At 39.4% G+C, this 10,982-nt stretch overlaps 1 protein-coding gene across 1 annotated transcript in view; it reads right to left on the reverse strand.

The window, feature by feature from the left end:
* fmn2a (formin 2a) overlaps window positions 1–10,982 on the reverse strand; it is a 55,276-nt gene that overhangs the window by 4,130 nt on the left and 40,164 nt on the right. The window contains exons 15-17 of the mRNA XM_058398493.1: window positions 9,868–9,960; window positions 1,057–1,108; window positions 398–547 (exon numbers count right to left, since the gene is read on the reverse strand). Coding sequence (XP_058254476.1) covers window positions 398–547; window positions 1,057–1,108; window positions 9,868–9,960 — 295 coding nt within the window. The remainder of the gene's footprint in view (window positions 1–397; window positions 548–1,056; window positions 1,109–9,867; window positions 9,961–10,982) is intronic.

Here is a 10,982-nt window from a genome sequence, read left to right on the forward strand (position 1 = left end):
TTATTAATCATTAATCAATTAAGACCATCAATTAAGGCCCTGGGCTCAAGTCAAGTTGTCACTGCTGGGCCCCTGAGCAAGGCCCTTACCATCCCTGCTCCAGACAATGGCTGACCCTGAGTCCTGACCCCAACCTCCAAAGCTGGGATGTGCAAAAATAAGAATTCTGCTGTAATGTGCGGCAACAATAAAGAATTCTTCTTCTTCACCTACTTAAGGTGGTCATTATTCACTCATCAGTCTCATGTTGTAGTTAAGGTTACTTATTTCATCATTAGTTTATATCACAGTAAATTAATACATGTGAAATTATTCATGTACTCTGATTGTAAACTGACCTACACAATATTATGATCTTTTAATCTGTGTACGTAAGTCGACAGGCAGTGGGACCCACCGTTCCTTCAGCAGAAGTTTGGTCTCTTTTTTCCACAGGTCCTTAAAGTCGGAGGAGAACTCGTACCACACAGAGAACAACGTGTTCGGGGACACCTCCTTTTCCTCTCCTTTAGGTTTGACTGAGAAAAATGCACTCAGTTCCAGGAAGCTGCGAAACATCCAACAACGCACTTTAGAAGTGAAAATGTTTCTCATATTACAGGTTTTATTTTATAAACATGGCAACCAATTTCATGAATTTAATTAAGTTCAACTAGTGCTTTATAGCTACAAGGAAGATGAATAATGAATGAGTGACACACCAACTAAGAGGCTATGCCCAAAATAACATTTTAGGGAGCAGCTGAAAGATTACAATATTAGGCAACACAATATTAGACAGGTGGTCATAATGTTATGCCTGGTCGGTGTATACAGCATAAATGATAAATGCAGTTGATATAATAGTTGATAAACTCAATTAATAAAAGCAAGTTATGGAAAAAGATGAGACATTATTATCTATTTAACATTTAATGTTTTCTAAACACAGACTTGAACTGAATGTCTAATCTATTAAATGAGATTTTAAAATAGCTGCTCATTACAAATTCACACTCAGAACACCACCTTGACACACACACACACACACACACACACATTCAGTCAGGTGTGTACCTTTTCTGTGTTTCAGTGAGCTGTTTGTCCTGGACTTCAAGCTCAGTTCTGGCTGTAAGAGAGAGAGAGAGAGAGAGAGAGAGAGAGAGAATGAATGAATGAATGAATTATTAACTAACTAACTAACTAACTAACTAACTAACTAACTAAATAAATAAATAAATAAATAAATAAATAAATAAATAAATAAATGTAAACTATATATGTATATATTTTTAAAATAATACATTTTTATTTATTAACAATAATTAATAAATTATATTTATTTTTCAATAAATAAATGTATTATTATGTAATAATAAAAATAAAATAAAAAATAATAATAATAATAATAATAATAAACAAACAAACAATATAACTATTCAATATTTTTTAAATATTGTAGCATCAATTTCATTTCTATATTTGTGTGTGTGTGTGTGTGTGTGTGTGCTCACTATAGCAGGTTATCTTATCTGATCACTAGCTGTGTGTTTTTTCCAAACAGTCTGACACTTTTTCCATGAGTGTGTGTGTGTGTGTGTGTGTGTGTTCTCAGAAAGGGTACCAGCCATTTAAGACCTGACAGTATATTAAACAGTAAAGTCTGGTTTGGTCTTTTATTAGGTATTCATAATAATACAAAATATTATATTAATAATAATTTAAAAACATAATATTTAAAAATGTAAAGATAATATTTAAAAGAAAAATGTACACATAATATTATTAAAAAATAATAGTTTTATTTATTTATTTATTTACTTATTTATTTATTTATTTTGCTTGACCCTGTAGTCTTCGTTCAAACTGTACCACATGTGCAATCCTTACCATTAAAAGTTTCTTGTTTATTAGTTTTTTGTTTTTTTGTTGTTTAGATCTCGGTCCTTCATGTGATACGTTTCTGTGCAAGTTCAAAAGCACTCTGTTAGCGAGGAATTGCGGGATATTGTTTGAGAAATATAATTGGGCTAAAACTGCATATAAATGATGGAATCAAAACGTCGGCGTCTCCGCTCGGATCATGGCTGCGGTTGTGTGAAACCCCTTCAAAGCGCTCGCACACTGGAGAATTAGCAACCAGAGAGTCGAATGAGCACAGACCAAACAACACAGCACCACGGAGTCGCTCTCTCTCTTTATTCCCCTCCATGTCTTTCTCTCTGTGGTTAGCTTCGAGCCAGCGGGACTCTGCGTCTGCTCCTCCGCCTGGAATTTCATACTCACACATGTAAGAAACTTTTTTTTTTTCTTCTCTTTCTATCCGTGTGTTCTGTCCACGGCATCTAACTAAGCGGCGGGAGAGCGGCTAAAGAGAATCCGGATGAAAGGAAGACAATGATGAGAGACGACGAGTCGCCCGGCTAGCACGACACGCCGAGCGCATGTGGCTATGGTTATGGGCAGATGGACAGAGATAGAGAGAGGAAAAATGAGTGAAGGAAAGAGAAGTGTAATGGTGTGTAATGACCGCGACAAACAAATTAAACAGCACACAACGTTCAGACTCTCAGACTTCACTTCCGAAAAAACACAGTCCCTGTGTATTACCGGTTGCTATGGAAACAACAGTGTTTTCATGCCGTGCTGTTACTCACAGCTTCTGACCAATCAGATTCGAGATGCTGATTTAATTAACTGATTTTATACCTTGACGTGGTTGAATTCTCGAACCTAATATAGCGCTCGTTCTAAATTGTTGTTGTTTCCATAGCAACTAATACTTTATTTCATTTCTCACAGACACCCTTTTCCAGAGCGACTTACAATTTATCTCATTTTATGCATCTGACCAATTAAGGTTAAGGGCCTTGCTCAAGGGCCCAGCAGTGGCAGCTTAGTGAACCTAGGATTCAAACTCACAACCTTCCAATCAGTAGCCCTTCACCTTGAGCACTGAGCCACCACCCTATTAACACACAGGGACTCAAACTGGACTCTCTCTATGTGATCTACTGATATACTATATGTACAAGTTTATTTAATATTTATAGAAGGATGGAAAGAGTCTCCAGCACTTTGTAACAGTCACTATGCTTTGCAAAGTTTCCCTGAACAGAAATATCTTCAGGTGAGAGAAAAGTATGCTTTCTGAATTCTGGATGGATGGATAGATAGATAGACAGATAGACTGTTTAATGACTATAACACCAGTGAAACTGAAACTTGTCTCTTATACACCACACAACATCTATAACACAGTATCTGTAAACTGTTAAAATGTGCAACATCCATCCATCCAGATAGACAGATAGATACTTTATTCATCCCAATGGGAAATTTCCATCCATCCATCCATCCATCCATCCATCTATCCATACATACATACATACATACATCAAACTCTTTTGTGTAGCACTTAACTTACACAGGATCACAGGGCTCCTGGAGTGCTTACCAGAAGACTTGAGACACAAGCTGATAGACACCGTAGACATGGTGCCAACTCATCGTAAGGCACAATCACACACACAGACGATTTAGAGATTTAGCCTACAGAACTCATGTTCAGGAAATCCCTGAGGTACGGGGAGAACATGCAACACCACCACACACAGGGCAGAGGCGGGAATCCTAACCACTTTACCACCATACAACATTGTAATCACTGGCAAATTGCTGTGGTATTCTGTAAGTGGAATAACACACTCGATACCATATGTTGTATGAAAATTATCCATTTTTACTTCGATCCACAAGGGAAAGTTCTGTATAACTGTACACTTCCACGGCAGATCTGACATTAGTTCCGGCTCAGGGCTTCGTAATAAAATTCATTCGAACACTACTGTAAAAACTAGAAGAAGAAGCCTTTATTATTTTCACACACACATTACAACAAAATGATTCTGGAGTTTTGAAGTAGGAGTCAGAGCACAGGGTCAGCCATGATACACCATCCCTAAAGCAGGGAGGGTTAAAGGCCTTGCTGTTGAACCCTGACCTTACAATCAATCAAAAGCCTTAACCACTTGATCTACTACTGCCCAGTGGTACCACAGGGAGCTGTGTGCTGGATGTGATACATAATCTAAAGTCTAATAATAAGATGTGAAGTGAGTAAACTCTTCCAGGGATGGGGTTCACCTCCACTCTGGGTGTGTGTGTATGTAGGGTTTCCCATGCTTCAGGGGGTTTCCTCAGGGTTCTCTGGTTTCCTCCAAGTTCCTCAGTTTCCTCCTTCAGTAATATGTGTGATTGTGCCCCATGTCCAGAGCACATGGATGTGCTCATGGATGTGTCGGCACCAGGTCCAAAGTGTTGTGGCTGTGTTGGCACCAGGTCCAAGGTGTCTTCTGCATGTTACTTGTAGTAACGATACAGAATGGGAAGTGATGGGTGAGTTAGGAAAATCAGTGTAAAGAAATTGTTTAAAACCAGTATAAACTGGTAAGATCAGGAGGATAATGGACTTATTCCAGGTTATACTTAATATGTTTTGATTATTAAGTTGTCTTTATTTGTCACATATACATTACTGCAAAATCCCATCCTTGGAGGTTGGGGTCAGAGGGAAAGGTCAGCCATGATGCAGTGCCCCAGGAGCAGGGCAGGGGGGTTGGAGGCCTTGCTCAAGGGCCCAATGGTGGCAGCTTGACAATGCTGGGCTTGAATCCCTATCTTCTGATCAACAACCTAGAGCACTTGATCCACCACCACTTGAGCTATTTAAATGCTATTAGGGTAAGGACTAATCTTCTGCATGGCAGTGATGCTCGCGGATATTTTCCGATCCTGCCTCATGACAGCTGCTTAAATAAATTCTAAACTGAGCTGCAAACATGAGCCGTAAGCCTCTGATTTATTTGATTGGCACAAGACAAGGAGAAAACAACACAGTAGGCCAATCTCTAAGGAAAGGAAAAGAAGACGTGGAAAATCAGAGATAAAACAAGCGCAGACTGGTCTTCCTCTCAACACGGTGAAAGATTGGATGACAGGAGAGATCAAAGGAATGAAGGGATAGCACGAGTGATGAAAATGGAGATGATGAAGAGAGGGCAGAGGAGGACAGGGCTACAGACGCTGCTGTCTTGGGAGAGCAGAGAGATGACAGATAAATAACTCAGGAGGAAACACACACAAATTTATTAGTCAAGTCGCATGGAAATAGTAGGCCGTCCCAAATCACATACTTATATACTACACCAGCCTGTAGCCTAGATAAGTACACACTGAAACTCTCAAGAAGAAGAAGAAGTAGAAGAAGAAGTGTACAAGTATGCAGATGATGCACTTATTCAACCAAAAAGAACAAGTGTGGAATGTTGGACACTTCATACACTTGGCACTTGCAAATTTGCTTATGTAAAAGCATAAAAGGGGCAGAGCTACCAGGCGCTGACTGACTAATTCACTGTATTCAAAATGCGAAAGCTACCGTGTCACGTTACGTGTAGTAGATGTCATTCATCTTTGACTAGGAACCGGATTCTACTTCCTGTTAGTAAAAAAGCATAACATTTTGTTCCATTTGAGACATGACCCTTCTAACATTCCCTTCTAACAGGTGTTTTTCTTAATGAGTTTTCACATTTACTCTCAGATCTTCTGATCAGTTTTGACAAAGTGATAATCGTAGGAGACTTTAACATTCATGTAGACGATGCTAACGATGCGTTAGGACTCGCATTTATAGATTTACTAAATTCCTTTGGGGTTAAACAAAAACATTAATAGACCAACCCATCGTTTTAATCATACACTAGACTTAGTTATATCACATGGGACTGATGTGTCCGATATAACCGTTCTACCTCAAAGTGATGACATCACAGACCATCACCTCTTAATGTACACTCTACCTGTAGAACATATTAGACATATCTCTCCATGTTATAAACTTGGTAGAACTACAACCTCAACCACTAAAGACAGATTTACAAACAATCTGCCAGATCTGTCTCAACTTCTTACTAGACCCCAAAATGCAGATGCACTAGATGAAGTAACCAACAGCATAGGCAATATTTTTACCAGCACACTAGACACTGTTGCCCCCATCCGACTAAAAAAGGTCAGAGATAAAACACCTGCACCATGGTACAACAGTCATACTCACACCCTCAAGACAGCAACCCGTAACCTCGAGCAAAAGTGGAGAAAAACCAAATTAGAAGTTTTTAGAATTGCGTATAAAGACTGTCTGGCCAACTATAGACAGGCTCTAAAAGATGCTAGGGCTGAGCATCTGAGCAATCTGATTGAAATAAACCAGAACAATCCCAGATTCTTATTTAGTACAGTGGCTAAACTAACAAAGCATCAGATTTCTGGAGAGAGTATTTCAGCACAGTTTAGTAGTGAGGACTTTATGAATTTCTTCACTAAAAAAATTGATAGTATCAGGAACAAAATATTGGATGTTCAACCATTGACTGCATCCGGTGATCCAGACCACCCTATAGATCCACACTTAAAGCTACAATGCTTTACCAGGATAGGGCAGGAAGAGCTAGTTAAACTTATCACCATGGCTAAACCAACAATGTGTTTGTTGGATCCAATTCCAACTAGATTGCTGAAAGAAGTGATACATGCAGCTGGAGAGCATTTTCTCAATATTATTAACTCTTCGTTATTTCTAGGTCATGTCCCAAAATCTCTTAAGTTAGCAGTTATTAAGCCTCTTCTTAAGAAACCGAAACTGGACCCTGATGAAATATCAAATTGCAGACCGATTTCAAACTTTCCATTTATATCTAAAATATTAGAAAAGGTGGTGTCAGCTCAATTATGCTCCTTCCTACAGGAAAGCAATATCCTTGAAGAATTTCAGTCAGGTTTTAGGCCCCATCATAGCACAGAAACTGCACTAGTTAAAATCACTAATGACTTGCTTTTAGCTTCGGACCAAGGCTGCATCTCCATTTTAGTCCTGCTTGATCTTAGTGCTGCATTCGACACTATAGATCATAATATCCTCATAGATCGCTTACAAAATCACATAGGCATGCAGGGACAGGCATTAAAATGGTTTAGATCCTACCTGTCTGATCGATACCACTTTGTAGATTTAAATGGAGAACTGTCCAGTGTAGTGCCAGTGAAATACGGGGTCCCACAAGGGTCAGTTTTAGGACCTCTGCTTTTCTCAGTATACATGCTTCCATTGGGTAACATCATTAGAAGGCATTTTTTCCATTGTTATGCCGATAATACCCATTTATATATCTCATCAAAACCAGATGAAATATCTAATTTGTCTAGACTAACTGAGTGTGTTAAAGATATTAGAGATTGGATGACCGATAATTTCCTATTATTAAATTCTGACAAGATGGAGATATTACTTATTGGCCCAAAAACTAGTACAGAGAAGCTCTCACAATTCAGCTTGCACCTAGAAGGATGCACTGTTACCACTAGCTCAACAGTGAAAGACCTGGGCGTAATATTAGATAGCAACTTATCCTTTGAAAATCATATTTCCAATATCACAAAAACAGCCTTCTTCCATCTTAGAAATATTGCCAAGCTTAGGAACATTTTATCTGTATCTGATGCAGAAAAACTAGTTGCATTACTAGGTGGTTGTCCTGCATCTTCAATAAACAAGCTACAGTTAGTCCAGAATGCAGCCGCCAGAGTTCTTACCAGATCAAGAAAATTTGATCATATAACCCCAATATTATCATCCCTGCACTGGCTACCTGTTAAGTTTAGAATTGAATATAAACTAGCTCTACTGACATACAAGGCTCTAAATGGTTTAGCTCCCACCTATCTCTCCAGTCTCCTAACACGTTACAATCCACCATGCTCTTTAAGATCACAAAATTCCAGACTTCTAGTAATTCCCAGAATATCAAAGTCCACAAAAGGGGGTAGAGCGTTTTCGTATTTAGCTCCTAAACTTTGGAATAGTCTTCCTGACAGTGTTCGGGGCTCAGACACAGTCTCCCAGTTTAAATGTAGACTAAAGACTTATCTCTTTAGCCTGGCATACATCTAACACATCCCATAACCTTGTGCCCAAGTACATCTGATTAAATGCACATTCAGCTAGTACTGCTAATATTATGAACAGCAGCTACGCTAATGCTGTTCCATTGTTTCCCTTCTTCTACCCATCCCGAGGCATACAGAGACTGTGCCGGCTCCAGCGGCATCCGGAGATGGACCAGCTCCAGCCGGGTTCTGCTTGTGAGGATTGGGATATTCAAGCAGCGCCATGGACAACAACCTCCTTATTGATTTACATAACACTATACACATGCTGTATCTGTATCACACAATTGTCACCCAAATGAGGATGAGTTCCCTCTTGAGTCTGGTTCCTCTCAAGGTTTCTTCCTCATACCATCTAAGGGAGTTTTTCCTTGCCACAGTCGCCTCAGTCACCTCAGGCTTGCTCACTTGGGATAACATCTAGGACTGTCTGTCTGTTTGTCTGTTCATATGTTTGTTGTTTTCTTATGTCGTTTCTCATGTAAAGCTGCTTTGAGACAATGCTCTTTGTTAAAAGCGCTATACAAATAAAATTGAATTGAATTGAATTGAATTAACATTCATCCACTACATGCTAGGGTACATAGTGCATAGTGTAAGTGTATAGCGTAGTCAAAATGTTTTAGCTAAGCTAGATAAAGCCGTTAAATATTGACATTTTTCTTATTATAGAGTTGACACAAAATGTTGCTGATATGCTGATGACACAGAACTCATTTTCTCTATTTCTTCCTCAGACTATTTAGGATCTCAGACTTTCTGGTAGACCTCCTCTATGGAATAACATCTCAAAACCTGAAGCTAAATGCCAGCAAGATTGATCTCCTAGAAGTTTTGTCCTTACGTCGAGATCTTCGTGATCCTAAATTTCCCTTCTCATGATGCTTCCTTGACTCGGTCATGTAGGTTCCTTTTACTTTGTCATTACAGCACAGTGATGTTCTTTTTTTCTTCATGTATCCCGACTTAGAAGGTTGGGGTCAGGGCAGAGGGCAGGTCATGAGGCTATGCTCCTGGAACAGAGAGAGCTGGAGAACTTGTTCAAGGACCCAAAGGAGGAAGCTTGATGGTGCTGGGGTTTGAACCGCAATCTTCTAGTGAACAACCCAGAGCCTTAACCTTTTAAGCCACCACTGCCCCTTGCTTATAAGGTGTTTGTTTAGTTGTTGTTTAGGACTTTGAGCTTAGACTAGATGCAGTAGCTCAAGGGATTAAGGCTCTGGGTTGTTGATCAGGGTTCAAGGCCCAGCACCGCCAAGCTGCCACCGTTGGGCTCCTGAGTAAAGCCCTTAACTCTCTGTTCCAAGGGTCCTTATGAGGTGATATTTTTGTCATTTTTCACCCTTGGTAACATTTTTCTTTTTATAGAGTTGACATAAAATACTGCTGATATGCCGATGACACACAACTCGTCCTCTTCTTTTCTCTTTTCTCTTCTCAGACTCTTTAAGATCTCAGACTTTCTGGTAGACCTCTTCTACAGAATAGCATCTCAAAACCTGAAGCTAAATCCCAGCAAGACTGATCTCCCAGGAGATCCTTCCATGCATCACGATCATGTGATCTCTCTTGAAGATCTTCCCCGTATCATGGCTAACCCTGTGCTCTGGCTCCAACTTCCCAAGTTGGGGTATGTGAAGAAAGAAAGACATTTACTGTGCTGTAATGTACATGTGACAAAAATTCTTCTTTTAGAGCATCTGGTTTCTGGATGGTTCCTTTACATCCCACCTGACTCCTCCGGAATATTCCAGAAGTTTTCTCTCACCACCACATTGCAAATGAGTAAATATGTGCTTATATTTTTATCTGTATGATAGCTGTAGTGTGTACAGTACACCTGTGTGTGTGTGTGTGTGCTTCATGCCAGTGTCCTACCCTGAGAAAGGAACTCTTCCATTTTATCCTTAAAGGGCTGTAGATGTTCCTCTGAAGACACAGCACACACTTTCTCCATCTCAGAAGAACAAGCTGCAGGAACAGAGACACAACAACACAAACGTCAAAGAGCCATTCATTTTTTCTTTCATTTGCTATCATTGGCTCTGCTTTGCTAGATGACCGTCGTGATAGCCAGTGCATAGAAATCTTTTCCTCTTGACTCTGGCCGACTTGCTGAGTGATGCATCGAGCAGGAACTTTGATACAAGTCCTGATGTGAGTCCTGTCCATCAGGTTCTGGAGGTGGACGTGGCGGATCACATGCTAATCTCTTCAGCAGCGATCTATTTCACTCTTCCAGTTATTGGTTTCTTAAAGCAAACTGATGGCTGGACTGATAAAACGTTAATAATTAACTAATAATCTATGTAATATTTATAATATAATAATAAACCAAAATAAATTTTGCAATATATTCACAGAAAACTATTCATTGTTTTCCACACAAATGTTTCTATCCTTAAAGTAAATGTTGATATCAAACCCATTTCTGCTCTCTGAGATGCTCCAAGTGCTTGTTCATCTAAATAGCAGCTCAGATTTCATCTTCAACCAGTAAAATTCTGTGTAAGGTTCTCCAACAGAGGGAAAAACACATGTCTAAAACACACTGAAAGCCAACAGACTCATTTTAGATCAGACTCACAGCCTGAACATCATTCAGTTCTTTACGCTGATTGAAAACGTCCTATAAGTCGTCCTATAAGCCATTTCTATTTTTAATGTCTAGAAAAGTCTGCTAATGGAACAAATGACTGAAGTAAAAACGTAGAATAATTATGTTCTACACCGACGTTCTTGCCTTTATATTATAGATCTTAATATATAGTGTCCCTGAAACAAAAAAAAGAGTCTGAAACAAAACAGAAGGGTTAAATAAAACCACTTAGTGCCTGTCAAAGCTGCAAACATCTGCTTTAGCATTTTAGCTTTGCTCACTCCGCTAACCCCTCAAGGCGATAATTCACTCTCTGTATGGAGCGCAATATGAGCAAAGCCATAAAGTCCTGCGGGGAATCCAGAAGCTTTCAGCAGCATGAATTGTGGGTTCG

Source organism: Hemibagrus wyckioides, linkage group LG09 (assembly GCF_019097595.1).
Source record: "Hemibagrus wyckioides isolate EC202008001 linkage group LG09, SWU_Hwy_1.0, whole genome shotgun sequence".
Taxonomy (NCBI): domain Eukaryota; kingdom Metazoa; phylum Chordata; class Actinopteri; order Siluriformes; family Bagridae; genus Hemibagrus; species Hemibagrus wyckioides.